Source organism: Oryctolagus cuniculus, chromosome 2, assembly GCF_051225735.1.
Source record: "Oryctolagus cuniculus isolate XC-2025 breed Fujian yellow rabbit chromosome 2, ASM5122573v1, whole genome shotgun sequence".
Taxonomy (NCBI): domain Eukaryota; kingdom Metazoa; phylum Chordata; class Mammalia; order Lagomorpha; family Leporidae; genus Oryctolagus; species Oryctolagus cuniculus.
In genome coordinates, this window is record NC_142868.1 from 113,466,797 (window position 1) to 113,493,475 (window position 26,679).

The following is a 26,679-nucleotide window of genomic DNA, read 5'->3' on the forward strand; positions in this document are numbered from 1 at the left end:
TTACAGTATCATCAGTATTTGTTTATTTGAGAGGTAGAAAGACACACACACACACACACACACACACAGCTGGTTCCCTCCCCAAATCCCTGGAAGCCTGGAGCACAATCCAGGTCTCCCATGTGCGTGACTAACCCGCTTGGGCCGTCACCTGCTGCCTTCCAGGGTGTAGTGGCAGGAGGCTGGAATCAGACTCGAAGTGAAGTGAGGCTGGGACTTGGGCACTCCCGTGTGGAATGCGGTGCACCGAGCAGCGTCTTAACTGTTAGCCCAAACACCCGCCCCAGGCCTCGCCGCTGCTTAGTTTTCATGCTGATAGCATGTAAATAGACTCATTTTGGAAATGATGATATTAGATATTAAGCCATCTAGGAAGGTACTTCAGAAAGTCCGTGGAAAATGGAATAAAAAATTTGAGTGCAGAAAATGTTTGAAATTCATGAGTTTTTCTTAGTACACACGTTCCCAGAGCTTTAGGAAGATCCCCTATGTGCATGGATTTCAACAGAACTAACTTTTAATTCTAGTTTCCAAGGATTTTTGGAGGAAGATCTCTCATTTTCCTACTCACCCACCACGACTGGCTTTGGCCTGAGCTTTTTATTTACAAGGTATCTCAAATTATAGATTACACATAAATTCTTGGGAGCTGATCAGAAATGTTTTCTTTTAGTTGTGCAAATAAATACATCTCTTAAGGAGTTAATTAAAAAGACTCATTTTCTGGAAATGTTATGCATCTGCAATAAATAATAATGTGGCAGTTGGCTGCCTTGCACTTTCATGCAAAATAAATAAATACATTTGGTGACATACATTCGAGAAATGCAATTCCTGTCATTTTTACAGAAATAAGGCACAACTTTACAGATGATAGAGATTTTACCATCTGCTGGTAACAAAGAAACAGCCCGTAACACACAGTGCTTGCTGAGTGTAATGTCTGTATCGGCGTGCTAGGCATCCGTATTCTCTAAAACGTAGTCGGCTGTCCCCAGGGAAGCTGACCTGACTTTGAGCATGTTAGGGGAAAGGCCTCTTTCCTTCTGAAGCAGGTGGCATGGTCTTCACGTTGCTCCACGTGCAGAGGAACGAAGAGAGCGGAGCTTTCATGGCGAAAGGTGAAGAGAGAGTTGCTCTGTAGGCTTGCGAGTACCTGCACCAATTTCACCCGTAATTAGGGGCACAGTGGACTCCCTGTGGAGAAGCTGCTGTCTCTGTGCCTCCAAACATTGAGCGCTGATGGAAAGGTTCAAGTTCTGAGGCGTAGGGAAAGATGAGAGTGGGCAGTCCAGACTTGGTCTTCCAGTCACATTTGCTCTGAGCAGGTGATATTTTAGCTCCCTAGCTGTGGAGTGGCATGTGGGGGCTGCACATCGAGTTAAGGAGGGGGAGGGGGTGGGTTACTTTAGGAGGGGCTCCGTGCTCAAGAGAGGCGGCAGAGCCGCCTACAATGATGGAGGAGAGAAACTCAAAAGACGCCTTTGAGGGAGCATCGCGTCTCTGGCTATTTTTCCCTTAGTCCTCTTTGGAGATGTGGGGATGATTGTCGCCGGGGCATTCTGGTTTTATGTGCCGGTGTGGAAAGGCATGCCACAAGCATCATGGAGGCTCTGTGGGCAGACGGCCAGCGCCTTTCTCGTAGCAGATCGTGTGCACGTGCTCCTGAGTGTTTAATCCTTCTTAGTGTTAGAAGCCACGGGCTGGTTAAGGCAGGCAAGACCTCAACAGAAATTTTTATCCAGTTCTAACCCGCGTCTTGGTAGGCTGGGTATCTTCTAGCTTAACGGAACTGGGAAAGTATAAAGAGGAGCAGCTTCCCACTCACCTCCAGCTTCTCCAAGTTGTAATACAGTCCTTACTGCCAGGCCCTGGAAGATGTATTGAATCTGATAATCTGCCCTGCTGAGTGTGCCTGTTATCCCGTATCCGGTCACCTTGTCTTACGTATCCAAGCCATGTTGCAAAGTAAGAGGAGTTTATAACATTTCATGGCTACACTCTAGCCGTCGCCTCATCCTTTTTTACCATGCCTCCTGTTTGGACCCCTGGTATTCTTGGACTTCTTCCCTTTGTGGGAAAAATGTTAAAATACTCAAGCACATAAAAAGGCTGACCAGGCTGAAAGTGTTTTCCCTTCTTGTGGTGTTGTTTCTTGCAGGGGCGAAGACATCTTAAACCAGAGGAGTGACTCTCTAGTTGTGGAATTCCAGTCCTCGGCCAGCAGATGCAGGAGGTACTGTTTGGAGCACGGGGCACTCCTCAGAAGCACAGCAGTCATCCGGAGTGACCGCCGTCCTGCTGCATCCCACAGCAGGCCACTCTGTGTCGCACCTGTCTTGTGTGTGCGGTTGGCTTGGCCTGCCCGAGTGCAGCGTGTGTGTTCGTGCAGAAGTCTCTCTGTGAAATTTGGCATCGCTGGTGCTTCACAGATGTGGCGCATGCCACAGGAGGGCAACTGTGTAGTGCATGCAATGCAAACTTGGTTTCTGTTAAGCCACCCGTGCCATGTTTGGTTCAAAAGTTAGAAGTTCACGGTAAACTAGAATTCTCCTGTGGGTGAAAGCCCGGTCCTTGCATGCGTCAGAACAATCTCCGTTTGTGGCCCATGGAATGTTTGTGCGACCTGCAGGTGTCTGTGTACAGGGGGCCACCCGTGTCCTCTCCTCTACAGTAAAGGCCTGGCTCTGTGAGTAGGGCCACTTCCATCACAAGCCTCGCCATGCCGGTCACTGTCACTCAGCCACTGTACAGAGATCTGTGACTGTGATGTTGAAGCTGGGAGCCCCTGAGCTGGTGGGAGGTTCCGGAGGCAGTAGCCTCCCATGATATGAAGGTCACTGGTTACACTCCCAAGCCTAATAACTTTGGGTAATGTACTAAGGATGCATTAAAATGCTAATAGTCTCCATGTTCTGGATATTTTAACATTCCCTAATTTTAAATTTAAATTAAATGCTGTAGGTGCTGTAGCAGCCTTGCCAGAAGCATGGTTAGCATCCCCTCTTAGAGAATTTCAAATAGATTCTGGCTGCACAGACCGACCAGGATAGGAATATTTATTTTATGATTATTTTATTTGTGTGCCCTGCAGCTGCATCTTTCTTTGATACCTGTTTAGCTTTTTAAACTAAACAGCACTGTTTTCATAAAATACTTTAAGCCCACATATCCTTTTATTACTAACCGTATTCTAATGGTGTGGCATTGGGGATTTGTGGTGCCTAAAGCTGTGCCCAAGCCCTCGTATAGGTTACATTCATGTTTGACCCTTGTGCCACACCCATGCCATGAGATGGCCCTGCCTGACAGTGAAGACCCAGGGGTGGAGGGCGGGGGAGTGGCTTCTCCCTGTGTCTCGGCCTGGTAGCTGGTAGGTGGGTGACTTGGCTCCCCAGCCTGGGCCCCGCAGACCAATCATGGGAGCTGCTAGGAAATGCTGGTGAAGTCGTGGGCACCGACTACTTCTGTTGGGAAAGGAATAGGGTGCTGATGGGGAGGGAGGTGGCCGTTCTTCCTGATCAGCAGTGTGAGCTCTGCAGTGCGCACTGAGACCACCTGTGAGCTCCATGTGCAGGTGCACTCCCTCCGTTCAGTGAGCAGGTCCCTTCCTGAGCCCTGGTTGAGTGCGCCCCTCCATCTCGCCCTTGTTAGGGGGAAGCAGCACTTCCGTCCTCCCTCGGCTCCTACTGTTGTCTGGCACCTGCCTGCTTCATAATTACGTTTTGGGAGGAGAGAGGTTAATTTTGCTCAACAAAAAGGTCAACTTCTTCGGTGACACTCAGTTTCTGCTCTGTCTCCCTGTCGCCCACCCCTCTTCCTTCTGGCGCATGTCTTCATGGTTAGGAGGGGTCATCGGGTCAGAAGGATTCCGTGGTGGCTGGACGACTCGGCGGATTAACAGAGATCAGAAGGAGGCTTGTAACTGTGAGAACCGCTGCAGCATGGAGGTTTAACAGCTCTTTGGGGAGCTGGTTAATGAAAGAATCACTACAGAGCACAGCCATGCAAAAACAAAACAAAAAACCCCAAATAGGAGCCTTCCCGTGTAGTGCTCAGAGGCCGTGTTCTCTTACAAGGAAATATGCTCATCATTTCTAATTGCACAGCACTGTAAATACTTTGTGCTATAGGATTACTTTACGTCGTCCCCCATCAAAGATGGTTCAGTGGCTCCTCTTTCATGTATCGGGCCCTGGCTGAAACTTGCCCTAAGGATGTCTTATCCCCCTCAGCCTGCCCTGCTGAAGGGAGTAGTTATCAGACACCCGAGCTCACATACAGCCGGGCCACACTGACTTCAGTCTGACCCGCGCTCGCGCTGTCATCACTGCCATCCGCAGGCCAGACTGCTGCACTGGGACCAATGTGACGTTGGGTTTGGCCCTTGAATGTTTTCGAACCCGGTTGTTGTTTGTCCTCTCTCCTGCTGCAGCGTGTATGAACCTGATAGAAATGCCCTACGGAGGAAAGAACGGGAGAGAAGAAACCAGGAGACGCAGCAGGATGTCAGCACGTTCGCGTCCAGTTACTCTCTGTTCAGTGAGCCCTACAAGGTAGACGCTTTCAGTAGTTCATCTCCCCTCCCTTGATTGTACCCCTAAGCCCCTGCAGCGACAGCCACAGTTAGAATGGTTGACCGGCCCAACCTCATTGACTTTACTGCCGCTTCAGCTGGGGGAGCTGGCGCTGGCTCAGGTGCTGAGAATGGAACTTGCCCGCAAAGGTTGACGTCTGAGTTAGAAGGTTCTCTGCCGGCTTACTCCCTGAGTCAAATGTAACTTTTGTTTCATTCTGAGATCTGCTTGCTGTGACTTTTATCAGTGACACAGGCTTCATTTCTCCATTGATATTTCAAAGTCAATGCCATTGGTTATGCTTTCTAAGTTATCAAGAAATGGACCTTGTTAAAAAGGAGTTAGATATTGTTCTTGGCATGGGCCATTGCTAGGATTAGGGTGCCTGTTGGGGCCAATGAGGAAAAAAAAAAAAAAAACACAGATTATTTCTACTTTATACCACAGAACAGAAATATAACCTCTCGTCCAAAATCACCTTCCCAGATTCGGCTCATATGCAGGTATTTCAAAAAGTTCATGCAAATGGAATTAAAAGTTAAGTTTATTTTGGTAGAAAGAAAATTTGAAAGCCATCCATATGAGGAGTCTTCAAAAAGTTTGGAGAAAAATGAGTCTTAGGAAAAAACTATGCATAGATCTCAAAATCTGTTTGCACAGAAACAAGCTTGTCTTTTAATTCTATATTTTCTATGAATTTTTTCAAGTACCCTGGTATCTTCAGCTACATAGAGCTCTAGCCAATTCAGGCCAGTCAGTTCTCACACATGTAGCCCCACGTTCCTTTTGAGTTTCACCCTTTCACTCTGCGATTTTGGCAAAAGTAACCATACATTTAGAAACTGGAAGCAGATCAATCCGGGTCAAATCGGAATTCTCAAGAAAAGCTTCCAATGGAGCTACAAAATAGAAGAGAGAATCCTATCCTGGAAAGACCAACACCAGACCACTTTGTGAAGGTGCAGTGGTACATTTTCCGATTTCCACGTCATGCGTTTTAGCTCTCACACAACAGCAAGCCTCGGTTCCCGTTTTAGGTGCGCTAGGGCTGTTACAGGCCTCCAGTTCTGGTGATGCTGACAGAATACGGGCGTGTCTGCAGGGGTAATGAGAGGTTTGATGTCTCGTTGTGACGGGGGCAGCCCCGGCTCCGTGATCAGTAAGTGCACCTGTCCGTCACTTCCTGTGTTTCTGTAGTCTCTAACAAGAATGTGGATGTGTATTTTTTCGCTCTGCAGACTAACAAGGGGGATGAGCTCTCCAACCGGATCCAGAATACTTTAGGCAATTATGACGAGATGAAAGATTTTTTAACTGATCGCTCCAACCAGAGTCATCTTGTTGGCGTCCCCAAACCCGGGGTTCCGCAGACCCCCGTGAACAAGATCCATGAGCATTTTGTTGCCGACTCAAGAGCCCAGACCCAGCCCTCATCGGTCTGCAGCACCACCTCTGCCACACCAGCGGCTGTGCCTGTGCCACAGAGTAAGAGGAGCACCATGGGCTGGCAGAAGACGGGGCACCCGCCACCGCCCGACGGCCATCAGAGGACAAGTAAGCCCCGGCACAGGTCGCTCGCTCTGCACCAACCCTCAGAACCACGATAAGTCCTAATCCCTGTATGCCCATCCCTCATCCTCATCTTCTTTTTCTTCCTCTCCTTCTTCCATCTCAGCACAACAGGGCTCTCTCAGGACACTGCTTGGAGATGGCGTTGGCAGACAGCAGCCACGGACCAAACAAGTGTGCAATGTCGAGGTGGGGCTTCAGACCCAGGAGAGGCCGCCCGCTATGGCCACCAAGCACAGCAGTGGCGGCCACTGCGTTCAGAACTTTCCCTCGTCTCTGGCTTCGAAGCCTAGCCTGCTGCAGCAGAAACCGACCGCGTATGTGCGCCCAATGGACGGCCAAGATCAGGCTCCTGATGAGTCTCCCAAGCTTAAGTCCTCTACGGAAACCGGCGTGCACTGCACATCGTACAGGGGAGTCCCCGCCACCAAGCCAGAGTCGGCCAGAGCCAAGGCCAAGCTTTCCAAGTTCAGCATCCCCAAGCAAGCAGAGGTGAGTCTCGCTCCATACCACCTACGCGACTGGGAAGTCCTAACGGAATGTCTGAAGGGATGTATAATTCAGTCTCCGTGTTTCTTTTTTTGGTGATATGAATAAATTTGTATGATTTATAATCTGTAAGTGGGGAGGTAAACATCAATAATGATGATCTTAAAATCTCAAATGTATTATCATTTGAAAGGTACCAGCAGGTGCAGGTGGGTGTGTGTGTGTATCTGTGTGAGTCAGGGAGGGAAATGCCTTCTCAGTTTAGTTTAGAGGATTGTTCTGCGAACAAGCTGATGTTGATTCTGATGCTACATATTAGAAACAACAAACATTTCAAAGACTATAATTCTTAATATATGAAGAGGTTAATTTTTATGTAATAGAGTTTAGAAACCTTTAAAACATTTTCATGTGTTTTGAAATGTTCTAAGACACAATACAAAGGAAACCTCATAGTGTTTTTTAAATACTTATTTAAATGATTCAGTATCGACTGTGGTGGATATTCAAGTGTATTAAATTCCCCATTCGTATTGAACTATTCTTGACCTATAAAAATGGTCTCAGGCCTTAGGAACAGAATGAAATATTTTGGTTCGTATTTTTCCTGGCTTACGTGTTGACTTTGAAGTATTTGCTGAGTTGCAGAATGTGTAGAGTGGATGTATTGAATATTAGAGTCTCAAATGAGGAAATTGTGTTATCACAGAGGTGACAAAGAGGCAGAGGCTAGTTGATTGAATGGTAAACCCGGATGGAAAGTGAAACTTTGTTTTGGAGACGTGCATCTCACAGCTTATTCCCGATTGAGGACAGTTACCAAGAAGACTGGGCCCTGTGCTGCTGTCCTGCCGTGGTGTGACCCTCACTGAAATCCCGTGTGTTCTAGAATGTCAAACTTAGCAACTGTTCAAGGTTGTGTTTTTTTTTCAGATTTTCCATTTTTGACATATTCTTTAAAGATGGAGTAACAATAGAACCAGAGTAATCATTGTATGGTAATTTGATTTAATAACCAAGAGAAGTAAATGGTTTGACACTTCCTGTTGCTCTCCTGGCAAGGCTGAGGGTAAACTGCTGAGTTGTCATCTCAGAGAGCCCCGTGGACCGGCTTGGGAGACCAGGATGCTCCCCCTTAGAGAAGGTAGGGTCTTCCTCTGTGAGATGTGCACACAGGGTGCAGGGGAGACCATGCCAATGCATTCATGATGGATTTGAGGAAGATTTCATTATGAATTAATGTGAGCAAAACGTCATTCTGCAGGTCCTTCTCTTTCAAGAAACTGTTAGGAAGCACACATGGCAGACACCGTCTTACAAAATGGAATCCGCGAGGTGGTTTGTCCCGAGTCATCGCCCGCTGCTTGTCCTGGCAGAGCTGACACGGCTCCCCTGCAGCAGTGGCCACTGACTTGGACGGTCACTAGGAATCCCTCTGTGACTTTAATCCTGTTTGTGCCTTGTTAAAATAACTTTCCATCTAGCAAAGAGACTTCTGACTTACTAAGTGCTGATCGATTGATTGATTTAGTCTGTAACCCAGTAAGTTGAGAAATCTCTGGTTGTAAGGAGACGATGGATTTGTTGGTGAACCAGTCCAGGTGCATGCAAGTAACTGTACCCTTTGCATGAGGCTTGGGTGTGTTGGTGATCACGGGGGCACTCTCAGGGCTCCCTTTGAGGACCTGAGATTGGGAATGACACGCTGTCCTCGTGTTGGGTTATCACAGAAAGAGGGAACTGCCAGAGAGGAGAGCTTTTCTCTGGAAGTGTTTCACTTCCTCTGCGTGTAATTACACTGAGCCACCCATCCCACTCCCCTCCTGCCATGCTATGCTGAGCATTTCAAAGATGACAGTCACGCATTGATTCTTAAAGAGAGATAAATAGAGATGTTTATGGAAGAAACTTTCAACTGGTATTTGTGTGTGTGTGGCTCTTGGTGGGGGGGGGGAGTGGGAAAAGCTTGACATGTTAGGAACAATATTGGAATTTGGATCTTGTAACATCTGCCTATTCAGTCAGCCCACCATCACAATCAGAAAGGGACCCTTTCATGTGGAGCAGACAGCTGGTGTTGTGTGAGTTACTTTTCCTATCTTTCAAACTTAGGATTTTTTTTTAATTATACTATTCCAGAAGATGAAGAAATAACCTTTTACAATACACTGTTCAGTATTTATAGATCGTTGCTATAAAATCCACAGTCATAACATAGATGCTGAAGAATTTTATCTAGTAGATTGCATTTTTAAGGGGATCTAAGTTTTTATTATTTGAAAGGAGTAAACAAAAAAACAATGTGGAAAACAGTTTCGAAAATATTTATGCCAAGTGTTCAAGGAGACTTCATAAAGTTCATGGAAATGGAATTACAGGATATAGTTGTTTGGGTACAAGATTTTTCCAAATCCATGTCTGATCTTTGCATAATGTACATTTTCCATGAACTCTTGCCGGTGGCCCTGCCAGTATGAAAATGCCTCTTGGCTAGCACTGTCATTAGTGTCCAGTGAGCCAGGGACGGTGTTGCTTCTCACAGGGAAATGGACAGAGAACATGACCTACAGGGTGCTTGGAGTACTTAGCTCCACTCTTCGGGGATGGTGACGAATGTCAAACAGTGCGAGGTCTGAAAGGAGGCACTGGGTAAATGCGACATCAGAACCAGTAGAGAGGTGCGTGCCAGAGCTGCTGGTGCCGTGTGGGTGCGTTTCTCCCAAGAAGGTGGGATCAGTGACCAGGTGCAGCGGGAAGCAGGAGATGCAAAAAGAATGAAGTTGTGACCTCTGCCTCCAGGAAATTTACATGAATTGAATAAATTAGACTCCAGCACTAAGCTTTTAATTTGTAATTTCTCTCACAGTCCAAAGTGCATTTAAAAATTGGCCTTCCAGCCCCAGGAGAATTCCCTCACTTTCATCATCTGTGCCATAGAAAAATAAATCTACGTTATTTTTAAAAATTAAGAATTTGTGACTCCTTTTTGCCTGGTTTTATACTTCACGTACCCTTCGTTCTTTGCCCTGCAACATCTGCACTTGGCTGCCATGGTGAGTTATTTTTTAGAATTCTTTAGTCCCTGGCAATCGGTAATTAGCGTAGAAGAATCCAGTGCAATTTGATGTGGAAGTCACAGACCCCACGAGGATTCCTGCACTGGTTTACCTGCCTCTGTGCTCGGTTTTGTGCTTAAGGAAAAGCGTATTTTTGTTGATACAGCTGAGATAGCTGAGTCTTATTCTCACAGCCACCCTCATTAAGTGAACCCCCCCCCCCCCAGCACCATTTCAAAGGTGTGAGAGACAAGGGCCCTAACAAATGGGCTAAGCAGCATTCTAGAACGTTCTAGGCGAGGCACCCTCGATTTTCTTTCCAAAGGAAGTGAATTGTTTTTGTTTCTTGTTTCTCTCTCTCTTTCACACAACACACACACACACACACACACAAGTGTTTTGCTGCAGACATTGGTAACTGTTAACCTAGAGGGGCAGATACAGGTTTTATGGAACCTACAATTGGCAGAGAGCAGGAAAATACCTTGTGCTTGGGGTTTTTACAAACCATGTCACCGCGTTCCCAGGTTGCTGGGGTAGGGCCCCTCCTGGGCCCTTGGAAGCCCTGGAGTATAAGTATCGTTAGCTTCAAGCTTCGTCTGTCTTTTGTAGACTAATAAGAAATTGTAATCAAAATAATTTTTGACCCACAAAAGTGCTGTGTGTTAGCCTGAGACTCGATAGGATATGGAAATACCTGTTTACATACTAGGTGATCCGGGTGAGGCACACGCAGGAAGATGCTGTGAAAAGCCTCACAGAGCCTTGGCAGCGAACCCTGGGCCTTGCTGGCTGCACAGGGGTGTGCTTGGCAAGTCGCAGCTGCAGCAGCGGGATTCCAAAAACCCGCACATTTCAGTTGCTGTGTTCTCTTAATTTGATAGATAGGGATGAGTTGACTCTGCCATTGCAGAGGGCACCACTGGCCAGGAATAAAATGCATTTGAAAAGCCAAGGGAGCAAAGAAACCAGGGGCTGCCGCCTACAGCTTAGTCGATAAGGAAAGAGACACCTGAACTTGAAAATCAATGAGTAAGACCGCGTGTGAGGAGTGTTAGTAGTGGGTAATTCATCCCCGGGAACACCGTCACCATTTTTAGTTGATCAGATTTTATTTGTGGAACTAAGTGATTAAATAGTTGGAGATGTATTGATTAATCAGAGCATTTTCATGAGGGGCGGCTTAGAATCACTGCAGATGCTCCAGATAAGAGCAGAAAGATGAAGTGCCGTGATTCCACAAAATAGCTTCCTAGAAAAGCAATTAACTGATTTTTTTTTTTTTAAAGTTCAGAGAAGATAAATGATGGAGGCTTCCTGTATCCTGTCACTCTTGGCTACCTTTGTATGAAAATGGATTTCTTCCAAATTAAAGTCAGCACCAGCCTGTCAGGCGAAAAAGGCATCTACAGAGCCAACGTGTCCATTACATATTCATGCCCGTCGAAGTTTCTTAATTACATTTGAGATGGATAATGTCTTCAAATCAAAGTGCCTATCACACCGCTCCTTGGAGGAGCGAGGGCGGGTGGCAGCCTGGAGGCTCCTCTGGCGGGATGGCATCCTGCCTGGCCCCTTGCCCCCCACCCCTGCTCAGCCGTGGCAGGGGGAGGCCCCCTTACACAGGAGGGCGTGTCTCAGCAACAGCACTGATGCCGTGACCCCACCTGCTTAGGGAGGACCCGGGGTGCTTAACCCTGAGTGCTCCAACTGGGATCTCAGATGCTGGCTAGAAGCACCTTTTCATTCACAGAGAGGTCATTTTGAAGGTCATGGGGGGAGGCTGGCACGTGGAAACATTTCTACATTTTTTTTTTATGTCTTTGTATGTTCAGCCAGCAGGGCCCTAAGTAAGGCACTTAATAACGTAGAATGATTTCAGTTTCTGCCCGCCTCTCTTGAAAACTTTGAAGGGAGCTATTGAAATGTGTCCCGTGGTGCGAAGGCGCCTGGGTCCTTTTCCGTTCCGGCTCCTCTCTCAGCCTCTGCAGATTGATATTAGAAAGGCGAGTTTCCTGGCCTGAGCGGGCTGGAGGCCTGGAGGGAGGAGCCTGCCTGGAAAGCGTCAGGAGCGGCTGTGGACTCACAGACTGGGGTTCGCCAGGAGCCCTGGGCCCCCTGAGTTTGGAGTCCCTGAGAAGCTGGTGTGTAGATGGGGCATCTCCTCCTCCCTGAAACAGGTGCCACTCTTCAGGCCTGTGGGAAGCACCTCTTCCTCCTGCATTTCGTGGTCAGACACCAGGCTTCATCTGTGACAGGTGCAAGGTGGAGGGAGAACGCAGTGGCACGGTCACAGCTCTGCAGACAAGCAGGCACTGGGTCTGCTGCCCACTGTGGGGTTTGTGACCTGGTTTAACCCCACCCTGAGCCTCCATGCTCTGACGTGTGGTGGGCAGAAAGTGGCAGAGAGAGGAGTCAGTGAGGTGGTGTGTGATGCTCTCGGCCCGGCGACAGTGCACAAGCTACTTCCCGAAGTGCATGGAGAACTTCATTACAACAAACGTTTATGTTGGCAGAAAAAAAAAATTTGAGATGCATACATGGGAGGAGTCTTCAAACAGTTCATGGAAAATAGGTGTGATGGAATTTCGGACTTTTTTCTATCGAGCTCATCTTGTGGTTACTGTTTCCATGAGCTTTTTGCAATACCCTCAGAGTAAGCATTTAATAAGCATTAGCTACATATTCCTGCTATTTAAACATAATACAAAAGCAAACAAAATTAAAACATGGGTGTAATACCGGGGGTGGTTTTGAGTTTGTGTGACTTACAAGAAGAGATGGAGAAAAAAGAAAATATTGTGAAAGTTCTTTTGCATTTATTCATTAGAAATAATGAAACCTTGAGGACCTAGATTGTCCTGGATTCATTTTCACAAGGCCCAAGTGACATGAGCCTTCCTTATTTGTTCACCTCCTTCCTGGGATTTTATTCCCAGATCCAGTTCGGCGTTTTGTCCCTTTTTCTGTGTATCTGTTGGTCCTGAGCTACTCTGATCATAGTGGAATGTGCTACCTGTGTGCTTTACATCCCATTAAAGGAAACATGAAATCCACAAGATGTGGGCCGAGGAAGAATGTTAGCATTCTCACGCAGTGAGTATTTAGAATGATTCATTGAGACAGATCTGCTTGAAGCCACCAGGTAGGAAAGAGCATGTTTGATTGGCCCACGCAGTGGGATCATGGATCTCCATTCACGTGATCCACCAGCATCAGCAGCACCTTGCTGCTGGCTGACCTTAGGGTCTTCCTGGTGCTTTTTTTCCCCCAAATCCCACTCCAGAGCTGCAGGTGTAACCAGTGGCCCAGTGACCCCTTGCACACACTCCACAGTTGTTCTTTTTTGATCAGCGGTCAGACTTGTGCACCAACAGGTGTTTCTGGAAGCAGCACCGAGCCGAACTCGCCACTCAGCTGTCCCCGGCCCTGCTCCAGAGCACTGTGAGGGCTGTGGCTTATGGGGTGGCCTGAGTTTGACGCTCCATTTGCTAACTAGCCTGGGGACCCTGGGAATCCTGGGCCTCCACTGTCTTATGGTGCTAGGACCTAGCAATAACATTTTAATGACCATAAAATGAGTTAATGCCTGGGCAGTGCTTAGAACAGTGGCTGGCACACAGTAAACACTCAATGAAAATCCGTAATAATAATTTTCTTAAAAATTTAGTTATTTGAAAGAGAGAGAGAGAATGCTTCCATCTACTGGTTCTGTCCCCCAGTGGCCTCAATAGCTGGAGCTGGACCAGGAACTCCCTCCAGATCTCCCACACATGTAGCAGGGGCTCAATCACTCAGCTCGCCTGCTGCTGCTCTCCCTGGTATTTTAGCAGGGAGCTAGTTTGGAAGTGGAGCAGCTGGAACTATAACCCAAGTAGTGCTCACATGGGATGATGGTGTAACAGGCAGAAGCTTAATCTGTACTGTAATGATGGCCCCTATAATAATTTACTGTAATTCATTTTGCTTTATGTTCACCTTTAAAAAAATTTGTTTATTTTGAATGTTAGAGTGAGATCTTCCATCCTATAGTTCACTCCCCAGATGTCCACACAGGTAATGCTGGGCAAGGCTGAAGCCAGGAGCCAGGAGCTTCATCTGGGTCTTTGACGTGGGTGCAGGGTCCCAAACACTGGGACCATCCTCCACTGCTTTTCCCAGGTCATTAGCATGGAGCTGGATTGGAAGTGGAGCAGCCGGGACACTAATTGGCACCCATGTGGGATGCTGGTGTTGCCGGCAGCAGCTTTACCTGCTGTAAACAGCGGCCCCCGTGTTGACCTTGTAACATGCCCAACCTGGAATGAATTGACTGCTCAGAGTGTGAATGAACACTGGGACCAGGTGCTTGAATCTCACTAGACTGTAAATTCCGTAAGGGCGGGAGTTTTGTCTCACTTTGTTCTGTTTTTGCTGTTTTGTTGATTGATGTCTGTGGCTGTGCCTGGCACATAGTTTGTGCTCGATGGATCCCTACCAGGTGGGCTAATTAATTGAGGGATTTGAGCAGACATCACTTCCCTGTGATCAATGACCTTCTTGGGCTGGGGCCCCAGTTCCTCCTCTTAGGGGAAGAGTGGATCCAGTCGCTTCCAGCGTACACTTTATAGGCACAGTTTCAGTGAGAAGTGGGAGCCATATTCAGTGATTATATAAATGCAGCAAATATGAAGTGGGTCATGGAGCTGAATCTTGCAGAGAGCATCAGTGATGGGAAGTCTCCCCCAGCCCACTGTGGGAGGCCTGTGGAGGCTTACCCTGTCTCGTGGACCCCAGAGAAGGGAGACTCGGAGCCTTCCTTAGGTTGACCTGCAAATGCACCTCTCTGTAACCCAGGCTCCTGGGATTTCGTAATTGTGGGAAGTTTCATTTTTGTCTGTCTGTGGTTAATTCCTATGGGTTAGAGCCTCTCTGTGACCTCTGGACGTGACTCACACGGGGCTGTGTGATCCTGTGGTCCCATAGAGACAGCAAGTGCCCTTCCGTGTGAGTTTTCAGAGTAGCCTGCCTTGGTTCCTCTTTGCAGTTTGTGCTTTCAGTCCCTTTATAGTTTGAGATGAGTGTAACTGGCAAAGCAGAAAGCAGAGCGGAGTGGGGGAGGGGCTTGGTGTGCACGTAAGGCTGGTGGGTAGGGGGTGGGGTGAGATGCTAGGAAGGGTGCTTTAGGTCAGCCTCACGGAGAGTGGTATGTGAATAAGGAGACAGACAGAGCAGGACGCGGGTGGGTAGCTGGGAGGACAGTGGGAGAAAGAACCTGCCGGGCAGAACAGAGGGTAGCTGGAACGAAGGCCCAGGGGGAGCCAGGTCCTTGCCCTGGAGTCTGACAAGGCTGGGTGTTGGAGGAATAAAGAAACGGGAGGGCTCCCCACGTCTCATAAAGCGTGATAGGCCACCGGGAGGGCTGTGGCTCCACCGCGAATGGGAATGCCGGTGGGAGACCATTGAAGGGTTCAGCGCAGAGTGGAGTCTTAACCTGCCTTAGACCTCACTGGGGTCAGCCTGGCTGTTGTGTTGGGGCAGGGCTAGAAGCAGCAGCTCAGTTGGCAGGTTCCGATTGCACTTACAGGAGAGATGAGACAGTTGTTTGGGCCAGAGGTGTGAGTAGCAAAGATGGTGAGAAAGTTGGATTCTGCTTATATTTTAAGGGACAGCCTGGGTGACAGACAGAGGGAACTTGACATAGTTTTGACCTAAGCAGCTGAAAGGAACACGTTATTTTCAGTTGAGGTGAGAAAGGCTACATGTGGAGCAGGTTCTTGGGAGGAAGAGCAAGAATTCCCTGGAGCTGGTGAAGTGGGCGTGTTTAGTAGACCTCCAGGAAGAGGTGACAAGGGGAACTGGCATTGGACCCACCTGGGTTGGAGGTGTAGGTTTGTGGGCCGGCGCCACAGCTCAACAGGCTAATCCTCCGCCTAGCCGTGCCAGCACACCGGGTTCTAGTCCCGGTCGGGGCACCGGATTCTGTCCCAGTTGCCCCTCTTCCAGGCCAGCTCTCTGCTGTGGCCCGGGAGTGCAGTGGAGGATGGCCCAAGTGCTTGGGCCCTGCACCCCATGGGAGACCAGGAGAAGCACCTGGCTCCTGCCATCGGATCAGCGCTGTGCGCCAGCCACAGCGCGCTGGCCGCGGCGGCCATTGGAGGGTGAACCAACGGCAAAAGGAAGACCTTTCTCTCTGTCTCTCTCTCTCACTGTCTACTCTGCCTGTCAAATAAATAAATAAATAATAAAATAAAAAGGAGGTGTATGTTTGTGGTTTCTCAGCATGTACCTGATGTCTCCCTCCTGAACCTGGGTAAGGCTGTCCAGGGGTGCGTGTAGGTGAGGAGGCGGGCTGAACCCTGATGTTTTCCTGCCGGAAGGCGTAGGTGTGGATGGAGAAGGGGATTGGGAAGAGGAAACAGTGAGGTATCTGGAAGTCACTGCTTGCCTTGATCAGAGATTTGGGGCCAGTGCCCTTTGGGCTCAAGAAAAATTAGAGGAATTAGTGATGTTACACATAGGCAAGTGTTTGCAGGGGTTTTGCTGTAAAGGACAGCAAAGATTTTGAAAAACTGTAAAAATTTGGGTTATAATGTTAAAATGAAAAAATCACATGTGCTCCTATAATCTAGAAATAATCACACTTAACATTTTAGTATAGAGTCATGTGGCTTTTTTCTATTCTTCATTGAATTGAGATACAATATTATATGCAGTTGTTCCAGTGGTTTCCACGCATTTCCTCGCCCTCTGCCTTGTCACTGAGCAGTCTTTGGCAATGCTTGGTGCGTGGTGCTTCGGGGTCACCTCTCTTTAGATGGTCAGTGTTAATGGTTTTATCCCATAATGCGTTTATGCAAGCCACACTATGTATTACCTAAAAAACTTTTTGTTGGGCATTTAAGCTGTTTTAAGAGTTTCCTCTCCCCCCCCCCCATTTTATATTATTCTGTAATGAATGGCTTTATAAGTAAATTTTGTGTGTAGATAGGATTTGTTTCAAAGAAAAAATTTTAGGTGTCTAATTTATCATTTCAAAATGAGCAAAAGATGATCAGTTACAATCTTGTGAACTTTTTTTGTGTCATTGTTGAAATATTTAGATTTTAAAAACTGGATTAAAGCAGTTTTTTTAAATATTAAGAAAGTTGACCTTTCCTAAGTAATATTATAAACAATATCCCCAATTTGTTGATTAAACTATTTCTTAGCGGAGTAATTAAATTTTGTCTCTTTTTCTCTTTTGCTTCTTATTAGATGTTCCCATGATATATGAGTTAAATCTAATATATGAAGCCATGAAGAAGCAGATAAGTTATCCATCTGGGACTTACTTTGATATGTTTCTTTTTTCAAATTGTCAGATTTATTGGACTTTGGTTTCTTTATAATTTTACAAGGAAAAAAAAAAGTACCCCACATATCCTTGCTATAGGTAGGGATCCTTAGGAAACTGGAAATTGTATAAAAACACTTGCCACTATGTTCAGCACCTAATCTAAGTCCTGCCAGTCCCTCGGACTCCTCGACCCGTCAGAGAGCCCGGTTCTAAATTCTATGGTGTCAATGCAGGCTATATTAGTGTGGTTCGAATGATGTTTGGTGCATCAGTGGCAAAACGAAAGAATAAAAACTAGTTGAATGTTATGAGTGGTGCATTAAAACTGTGATCGTAAGTAAATGGAAATTACATTTTTGCGAAAAATTAAAAAGGGAAGGAAGGAGGGAGAGAGGGAAGGAGGGAAGTATGGTTATCTTAGAATTGTACCAATGACATACATGAAATCTGTTCTCTGTATAGTAATAAAAAATGTTAAAAAGAATAAAAACTGGAATGAAATTCAAGCATAGCATATAGTCTGACCTGGGCATTTGCTCTACTCTACCAGACCTCCTGCTATTCCCTAAGCATATCAGTTTGTTAAAATTTTTTTTGTCTTTGCTTAGACCTAGAGTGTTATCTTCTCCTTGTTCTCCTGCCAGTTACTCTTACTAACCATCATCTTTGGAAACTGATCAATGCTAAATCTTGGCATATTTGCTTTCTATGTAATTTTGATATTTTTTCTGTTTAATTACTGATTGTTTTTATCAACAGGTTATATGCTTGTTTAAATAACTTAACAGAGAAAAATGAAATTTAAATGTCAATTCAAATCCCAATTCAGAAAACATCATAGATAGGAGATGAACCTCATTCCAGATAGCATTTTGTATTTCTTCTTCCACCTCTCTCTCTCCTCCCTCTCCTTCTCCCTCTCTCACTCTTTTCCTCCATCTCTCTCTCTCTCTCTCTCTCTCTCTCTCTCTCATAATCAAATTTTGAGCCTCTGCTAAGCTTTGCTGTATATTCTTTTTATTTACCCATCTTGCTACTTGTAGGTGACTTGCCGTTTCTCCTTGGACGGCTGAAGAATTCTTCCTTTAAATTTCTGCAGCTTTACCAAAATGTGACTCAACCTGAAGCATTTCTTAAACATCCTGTGTTCTTCCAGTCTGCTGATCAGTTTGTTCTTCCGGTTCATAAATTCTCTCAAATAATAAGGATTTCCACGTAGTGTTCTTTATTTACCCCTTAAGGGAATTACCCTTATGTTAACTAGTTTTTGTCTTTCATATGTTAGCTCCTTTCTGATTGTTGTGATCTGTATTTTTTCAGCTGAATTTGCTATTATTTTCCTAAGCCTTTCCCACATCAATGATTACATTTTTGGCATTTAATCTGTTTCCTACTACCTCTGCTTTTTTTTTTTTAAGCTAGTTTCTTTAGTTTGAGAAATCAGTTTTAAATTAATTTTCTAATATTTAGAATAAGTTTTATCATGCAATCATGGTTTTATTTTAAAAATTATATCTCCAATGAGCATTTGAATCATTCTTAGAATGTGTAAGATTTAATTATAGTTGATTGTGTTAATTATAAGATGAATTTATTGTCACAATTTGAGGTTTTGTTTTTCATGGAAAAGTTAGGAATTGAATTTTTCTTCACTGTTTGGTTCTTCCTTTTAAGGTGGACTTTCCAAGCACCAGAAATCCCTAGGAAAACAAATAACTCTGTTATACAGTAATAGAGCATTGGGTTGCTTTTTATGATGGACTCCAAGTATCAGTGTCTTGAAACCCGAGAGAAGAGGGGAGTTTTGCCACTGCAATCTGAGGTGGTGACGCAGGCTCTGAGCTAGGACATGGGTCGTGGACGTGGGTGCTTTCGCTTTGTTGCTCGGCCACCTCAGGGTCACTCTTTTCTCTCTGCTTGGCCATACTGATTGCAGTGGGCGTTGTGGTGCAGGTGTACAGTGTGTGCTGTTCAGATCAGGGTGGGCAGCGTGTCCGTCACCTCATGCGCTTTGCCATTTCCCTGTGGTGAGGCCCGTCAGCCTCCTCTCTGCTAGCTATTTGGAAAGTCAGGGAGCTGGCATTCACCAGAGCCCCTCCACGTGTTCTACAACAGCAGAATGCATTTCTCCTGCCCGCTGACCAGCGCCCTCCCTTCCCCCAGCCTCTGGTAGCCACTCTTCTCTTCGTGCAGAGGTCAGCCTTCTGTTAAGTGAAACCATGCAGTGTTGGTGTCTCGGTGCCTCACTTAACAAATGTCCCGCAGGCTCATCCGGGTTACTTCCAGTGATGGGACCTCATGCTTTCTTTATGGCTAAGTAAGACTCGGTCTGCGTCCATGCCACATTGGCTTTGTGTCTTGGCCTGTTGATGGGCAGTGAGGTTGACTTTGTATCTTTAACACTACAGAGAGCTTGGAAATGGGCACGCGTCTTCAGCGTGCTGAGCGCATTTCCTTTGTGTGTGCTCCTGGCACTGGGGTGGCGGGATCACACGGAGGTGATCCGAGGTGATCGTTTTCTGTTTCTTTTTCTTTGGAGGAACCTCTTGACTGTGTTACTGTGTTCCATAATGGCTGCACTAATTGGCATTCCTGTTAAAAGTATCCACGTGACCCAAGATGGGCCCTGTTCCTTTCTTTTTCTTTTTTTTTCTTACCAGCATCCAAAATATTTTTATTAACAGCACAGAACACGGGGTTAGTTTGTGCAGCCACAGCTGCCCTTTCTGCCTCTGGTGTGCTGGAGCAGACTTAGGGTTTGGTGTGGCTGTGGGGGTTCCCAGGGCCAGTTCCTGAACCTGCGCGTCATCCATTATGGTCCCTGCAACCTCGGCTGAGGTTTGCAGGCCAGGAAGCTTTGTCTTCTGGGTCATCCGGAACAGGGACGGGGGTGTGGCCGGGTGGTATGCCTAAGCCATCCCTTAAGCACAGCCTACTTGAAGGTGCAGTTGGTTCGTCTGGCCAGAAACCCGTATAGCTTGACCAACAGCCTTAGGCAGATGCCCTGGCTCTTGGGCTCCTTGGGCTGAACCTTTTGGTTCTTGTTGTGGCAAATGTTGCCTTCCATCACAGTACCTCCTGCTTGGCCACATCCGGAAAGAGAGCCGGAGAAGCACTGGGTCAGGTGTGGAAAGCCTTTGGCCGCAGGTCCTGTGCCTTTCTTGCTTTGGGAGGAGGGGCAGGAAATGGGCAGGCGTGTAGTGCCGGTTCCAGGTGCAATGCGGAAGGGGCAGGAACTATGAGCATCACATGCCCCTGGGCAGAGCGAGTCCCCGAGTGTCCTGATGGTGCCTTCGGTACTGTAGAAGTCGCGAGCAGCTCCTGCCCCACAGCAGTCACGCGTGGTGTCAGTGGTGGGTTGCTGAGGGCTTCTCTTCATGGCTCCATGAGCCCCTCCAAGGAAGGCGTTGTGGCCCCCTCAGCATTTCCCCAGTGCCTGGGCTAGTGTGTAACAAATGTTCAGTATTTATTGGCTACATAATTGTTTTTGAGTTGCGTTTTGAATTTCTGAAAAGGATATAAACAGTTCACAATATATTATAGAAGAGTCTAGAAATTTTTACAGAAAAGCTCCCCATTATATGATTTTAGCTTGATAATTGCCCCTGAAATCAATGATAGCTGTGAAATATATAAATTTGATTGAAGTAAGTATAAATATAGCCAGTAATATAGGCTTTTCTTACTCAATATGAAAATGTCTTTGGATAGTAAGTGGATTCCTATCTAAATTCATGAGTTCTCTTACGACATTTGGGTTAAGCCTGAAATGGATTAATCTTCTCCTGATAAAGTTTCATAAGCTGTGATTTCTCTGGTGACCACATTTAATTAGATATTAAATAAACTGCTTATCTTTATACCAACAGGTTTTATGACTGCATTTCTCCCCTAAGCTGTATGTCACAGATTAAGTAGCTTACAGAAGTAAAAAAAATAAAATCAATTATTTAGTAAACCATAATAGCCTTGGATTGGAAATTAAAACATGCCCACGTTTTAAATGAAAAATAAATGTTGAAGGTTAAATTTAAAGGAGAGAGATAAGATAGTCGAAAGGTATATATTCTAATGAAAATAAATTTATTTTACTTTGCCAAGTCCTGTTTTTTCCCTCCCTGGAAATTGGCTATGCTTCGTGTAAGTGGGTACGTCCTATTTAATCCTGCAAGACTGAAACATTTAGTGATAAGGTGCCGAATGTTTTAATTAAAGCTTGGAGCCTTCTCTTCCATGTTCTTTATTTAAACACTGTACATCGCGGTAAGATTCTCCAGCTTCATACGATGATGTGACGCAGCCCTTGCCTCCCAGGGCTGGGGGTGGAGAGGAGATACTCGCAGACCCTGTAGGTGTTGACCAGCAGAGCTGTATTTCACCTGCTGCTTTCTCAAAAGGAGTGGCACTGAGATTGATCCAGAAGCACCAAGCGACCCTTTTGTACAGACCCCGACAGGAGAGTTCCCGTGCAGCCTGCTGTGCCCATATCCACAGCGGAAGAAAGGCGCTCCACTGGCAGGCTCCCAAAGGCGGAACGCCGGTGAGGGACTTGATTTTTCTCAGTTCTGCTCTGGTTGCTCTTAGAGCAGGGCAGAATTTCAGGGAAGACTTTCATCCTCTCGAAGAAAAAAAAAAATTTTTTTTTTTTTTGCCATCAGATTTGAAGTGCAAAGGTTTTTACCTTTCTCTGTTAATCCCTTCTTGAACCAGTAGTGTTCACGTAAAGACCACGCAGGGAAGAGCGAGCAGGGAGACCTCTTGGGGGGAAAACGTGGCGGCTCCCTCGGTGACGAAGGGCTGATTCAAGCTGGGCTTCCTCTGAGTTGGTGGCTCCCGTTGCTGGCACACACCACAGGTTGGCACCTTGAGGGCATTCGTGGCTAAGTAGCAGGCGGACCGTGGTCTGTCGCCGACTGCTTCCCTGTGTTTTCATTGTATTTGTTTAAGCTCAGATTGACTATAACAGTGGGTTCCACATTCCTGCTGAAACCTGGTAGCCTGGAGTCCCCTTGGGTTCTTCTCTCTCTGTACCATTCTTCTTCCCTCATGCCTTACTGATTGAGCGTCTCAAAATGACTATGGATGCTTTCTTCCAAATCTTAATGTTGCCTTCCTAGTTAAAATATGGCGCTCGCATACTAATTTTCTAATTTTAAAAAATTTCTTTATTGGAGAGACAGACACACACAGAGATAGATGAGAACTCTCCCACTGGTTCACTCTCACAAGTGCTTGCAGTGGCTGGGCCACAGGTGGGAACCAGGAACCCAATCCAGATCTCCCCATGGGTGACAGGAAGCTATCACCAGTGCTTCCCAGAGTGCACATGCATGGGAGCTGGAAGGAAGCCAGAGCCAGAACCTGAGCAGGCATTCTATTGGATGCAGATACCCTAACCAGCGTCTGACCTGCTAGTTCATACGCCCACCCTGCTTTCCTAGCTTTTGAATGCCTGTCCGGTCAATTTCTGTTTCATAAGCCCTGAGCAGCAATATTTGATTAATCATCTAGCTTCAACTCTTCCTTCCCAGCTCAAAAAGTTGGCAGCCTCTCTATTCCCTGTAGGATATAAAGCACACACGGTAGGGACAAACGTTAAATAATGTAAAGATAATTTCACAATTTAAAAAAAAATCTAAATTGTGATAAAAAAAACACACAGTATAAAAATGTACCATCCTAACCATTTCTAAGGATATACTTCAATCATGTTAGGAATGCAGTATTCACGTTGTTGGGCAACAGTTTCATAACCCTTGAAGGTTCCCTCCCTCGCCAGAGGCACAGACCCTGCTGCATTTCCTAGGAGGGATGGGACGTGCTGTTGGCCGAAGTGTTTAAGGACTTCCTCCTGTCCACTTGTGGTGAGGTGGTGGCCATAGGAACCTTGCTCCAGTAAGCTTTCCCCTTCTCTGTGTCCTGGGCGTCTGCTCTCTGAGTGAGGACTGGGCCTCAGTCACGTTCAGGACCACGCAGTGCCTGCTGGATGACGCGAGGGCCACTAGGAGCCTGGTCAGGATCTCTCTGTCCATGTCCAGGCTTGCAGGAACACAGGCTCCTTCCGCTGGCGTCCCCAGGAAACACAATTCCACAACAGCTGATGCTGTGAGTGCTCTCTGGGCGGCACAATCCAAGTGGAGAGAGAACAGGAGACCCCAGCAAGACGCTTTTCCAGTATCTGCTCGCGACCCCACCGTTCAAGTGGGCTAGCTGATTGTATCTGTGTTCTAGAGACAGTAAGGTGAACGGAAATGTGTCCTGGACTGATTGGCAACTCTTTGCCATAGGATTTTAAAAAACTGATTTTCACTGCAGTTCATGAATGGGCCTCCAAGGCTTCATTCCAGACCTACGTCTGCCCTCCCTCCCTCCTTCCGTGCCCCCCATGCCCGGCCCTCAGATTGTTAGACCAGACACAGATGAGGCTGACTGGCCTCATGGCTTTGGTCAGTTCTCCTGAGTGTCCTGGCATTGCAGCTGTGTTTAATCAGACCCCATTCTCCAACCATATTCTGGTTCCTTTACAGTCTTTACCAAAACCAGTATTAACGATGGGACACAAGGGGTGGGCCTTTAGCACAGCAGCTGAAGTCATGCCTTCCACACCAGGGTGCCTGATTGGAGATGTGAGTCCTGGCCACTTTATAGCTTCCTGTGAACACGCGTCCTAGGAAGCAGCACGTGATGACGCAAATACTTGAGTCCCTGCCACCCATGGAGGAGACTGGGATTGAATTCCGTGTTGCTGGCTTTGACCTGTCCCACTCCCAGCTGTTATGTGGGAAATGAACCATTGGATGGAAGATCTCTCTCTCTCTCTCTCTCTCTCTCTCTCTCTCTGTGTGTGTGTGTGGTCTATTGCTCTGCATTTCAAATAATATTTCTGAAAATACATACACATCAGTAGGCTGAAAATAAGTACGAATACCCCCAAAGTGTATTCTGCTGTGGATAATACAGAACAAGCCTGGTATTACAGTGTCCAGGAATGCCTGCTGTCCGTCAGCTGGCAATCCCTTTTATACGTTGGAATGTTGGCCTTCTGTGTGCTGTGCCTCGTGGCCCTGGGTGTTCTCCCAGAAGGCCTTGGTCCTGGTGACTTTCTGTACTTTCCGTACAGTCTGTATGATGCCTGGGTGTGTCTCTCATCGCAAGCTTGCTGCTGGGCCGAGAAACCGTATTTCAGAGAGTTTTCTGGATGTGTCCGTGGACGCTTGGCAGGCACTGAGCTCGCCACCTCTTCTGCAGAGCAGATGCTCCTCCCCAGTCCCGGGTCTTGGTTAAAGGAAGGCTTTCCACTCGTCTCTGGAGTAGAACCCTCAGGTCATTCCACCTTGATTCCATCATTGATTCTTTTCATTTCCTCTTAGGAAGTCCCCAAGTGGGGCCCTCAGGCCTGTGTTTCATTGCCACTTGGCTTCTCGCCATTGTTCTCTTCCAAGCGTAGTTCGACCTCTGTATCACAACCAGACACACACTGCCACGAAAGATGTTTTCTGCAGTACAGAAAAGGAGAGAATACGTCGGATCACGCTCTGTTCATGCTCCGGCAGTTCCCGCTCCCCAGGGTGGGTTCGGGATCTCCCATGTGTATTCTGCAGAATTTGATTTGGAGCAATACTTGCAGCTCTGTGAAAATCATACTCAGGAGAAACTGGCTTCTCTGTTGAACTTCTCAGCCCTCCCGATACCAGTGTGTATTATGAACCTCAGAAAGTATACCATAGGATGCAGCATTTCACAAATGTGCTTGACTGCACCCCCCCACCCCCCAGCAACTCATTATATCTGTATTCTGGGAAACACATGCCTGCAAATACTGACCTATAAAAACAATGATCTGGAGATCTGGGCCCAGCAAACAGAATCTTCACAGTCTGACATCAGAACCCCTCTAGCTGTAGCTCGAGACACTGCACCACACACACCACACAAGAGCGAGCCAGAACCTAATGGTTGCCCCGCTGAGACAGCGAGCGCTTTCACATCTTCATGCTTCTGTTGCGAGTTTCTGCACACGGGAAATCTGCACTCATGCCCCCTGACCTGTCCAGGTGAATGATCCCTGAACCTTCTGCTACCACTTCTTCCGCAAACCCGTTCTATCCACATGGAATGAGTTGCTTTCCCTATCTCTTCTTTTGCCTGCCTCTGGCTTGTCTCTCCCTTCCTCCCCCCTCCCCTTCCTCCTCTTCTCCTCCTCCTCCCCTGCTTCCCTCGATCCTTCCTTCCATCCAGCCATGCATCTGTGTATTTTAATTAGGTTCACATAGCCGCCTCTTTGATTGGTCTGTGAGCTCCTAAGAGGGCTGGCACCTTCTCTTATTCATTTTTCTATACTAGGCACTGAGTGTAGTGCTTAATGTGCAGGTGCATCATAAATTAATGTTGAATTAAATAAAAAAGCTTTTAAAAAATCTCATAGCAGTCCTTTTCATGAAGGTTCATGGTGTTTTTTAAGCAAGCATTGGCCAAGACTGGAGATGGAGAATGCAGTATACTTTATATCTTACATCCTGTCAGGGTTCTGGCCGGCATTAAGTTCTTAAACATCAGAGAATACGTTTTAAAAATATATGGGTATTGCCAGTGTAAGCTCATAGAGAGATCCTTTCTTTGGGGTAGCAGATGATCAGTAGGAAAGCGTCTACACCCTGAGCGTGAATAGGACTTGGAAAGCTTACAATCTCAGTAAGGGTACAGACCTAGTTCCCTCAAATGGTGGCTTTAAAAAACACAAACGCACATGGTTAGGCATAAGTCAAAGTCCACATAACAAGCTTGTTGCAGCTAGAGTCAAGAAAAAAATTAAAATTAAATGAGCCCAGCGCTGCCCTGGGCCCTCAGCTCTGTGTCACACCGGCACTCATGGGCGGGTCTGTGGGTACATGTGGACGAGCGTCCGTGTAGTGTGCAAGACTCGTGACAGACAGCAGACTCCACGAGGGCTGCCTCAGATCACTTGAGCAACCTCGTTGGTGGAGGGTTTCGTTGTCCTGGACACAGATTCTCCAGGACTTTGCGCCTATCAGTGAGGACCCCAAATAGATGAATGCAAAGCCTGTGTATAAGGTCCACGCCACCCTCTTTTTTAGGTTTAATGGTTTAAGCAGTAATGACTGCAAAGGATCCAGCTATCAGAAGGGAAGCCAGCTGTTGCAACAATGTTGAAATAGATGAGGGAACACAAAAAGGGTGTGGTCAGAGGGACCCTCCTCTTAAAGAAAGTTCCTAGCTGGGAAGCCACTCAGAGTGAAGTGTGTGTGATTATGTCTGTAACCATGAACCCTCACATTCTCCGAAGACCTAACTAGGATGGAGCATGGAGAGAGCCTGTCGCGCTTTCTCACCACCCTCATCGTCAACAGCCACAACCTGTGTCCTGCGTTTGTTTCTCCAGGGACTCTAACAGCTGAGTGGTTACTCAAAATCTTCATCTGGACTTGGGAAAGTGCGCTCCTGAATGCGCACGCCACTGTTTAAACGCCAGCCCACCTCTCTGAGCTCTCCACTGCATGTGTTCTGATTTAGTGTTAAGCCTTCAGGATCTCGCCAGCGCCGTGGCTCACTAGGCTAATCCTCCGCCTTGCAGCGCCGGCACACTGGGTTCTAGTCCCGGTCGGGGTGCCGGATTCTGTCCCGGTTGCCCCTCTTCCAGGCCAGCTCTCTG

At 46.9% G+C, this 26,679-nt stretch overlaps 1 protein-coding gene across 6 annotated transcripts in view; it reads left to right on the forward strand.

Annotated features, from left to right (window-relative positions):
• AFF3 (ALF transcription elongation factor 3) overlaps positions 1-26,679 on the forward strand; it is a 598,401-nt gene that overhangs the window by 135,136 nt on the left and 436,586 nt on the right. For all 6 annotated transcript variants that reach the window (XM_051842640.3, XM_089325977.1, XM_089325975.1 and 3 more), the window contains 4 exons: positions 2,162-2,236; positions 4,436-4,556; positions 5,816-6,131; positions 6,253-6,638. In XM_051842640.3, the coding sequence (XP_051698600.2) occupies positions 2,162-2,236; positions 4,436-4,556; positions 5,816-6,131; positions 6,253-6,638 (898 nt within the window). The remainder of the gene's footprint in view (positions 1-2,161; positions 2,237-4,435; positions 4,557-5,815; positions 6,132-6,252; positions 6,639-26,679) is intronic.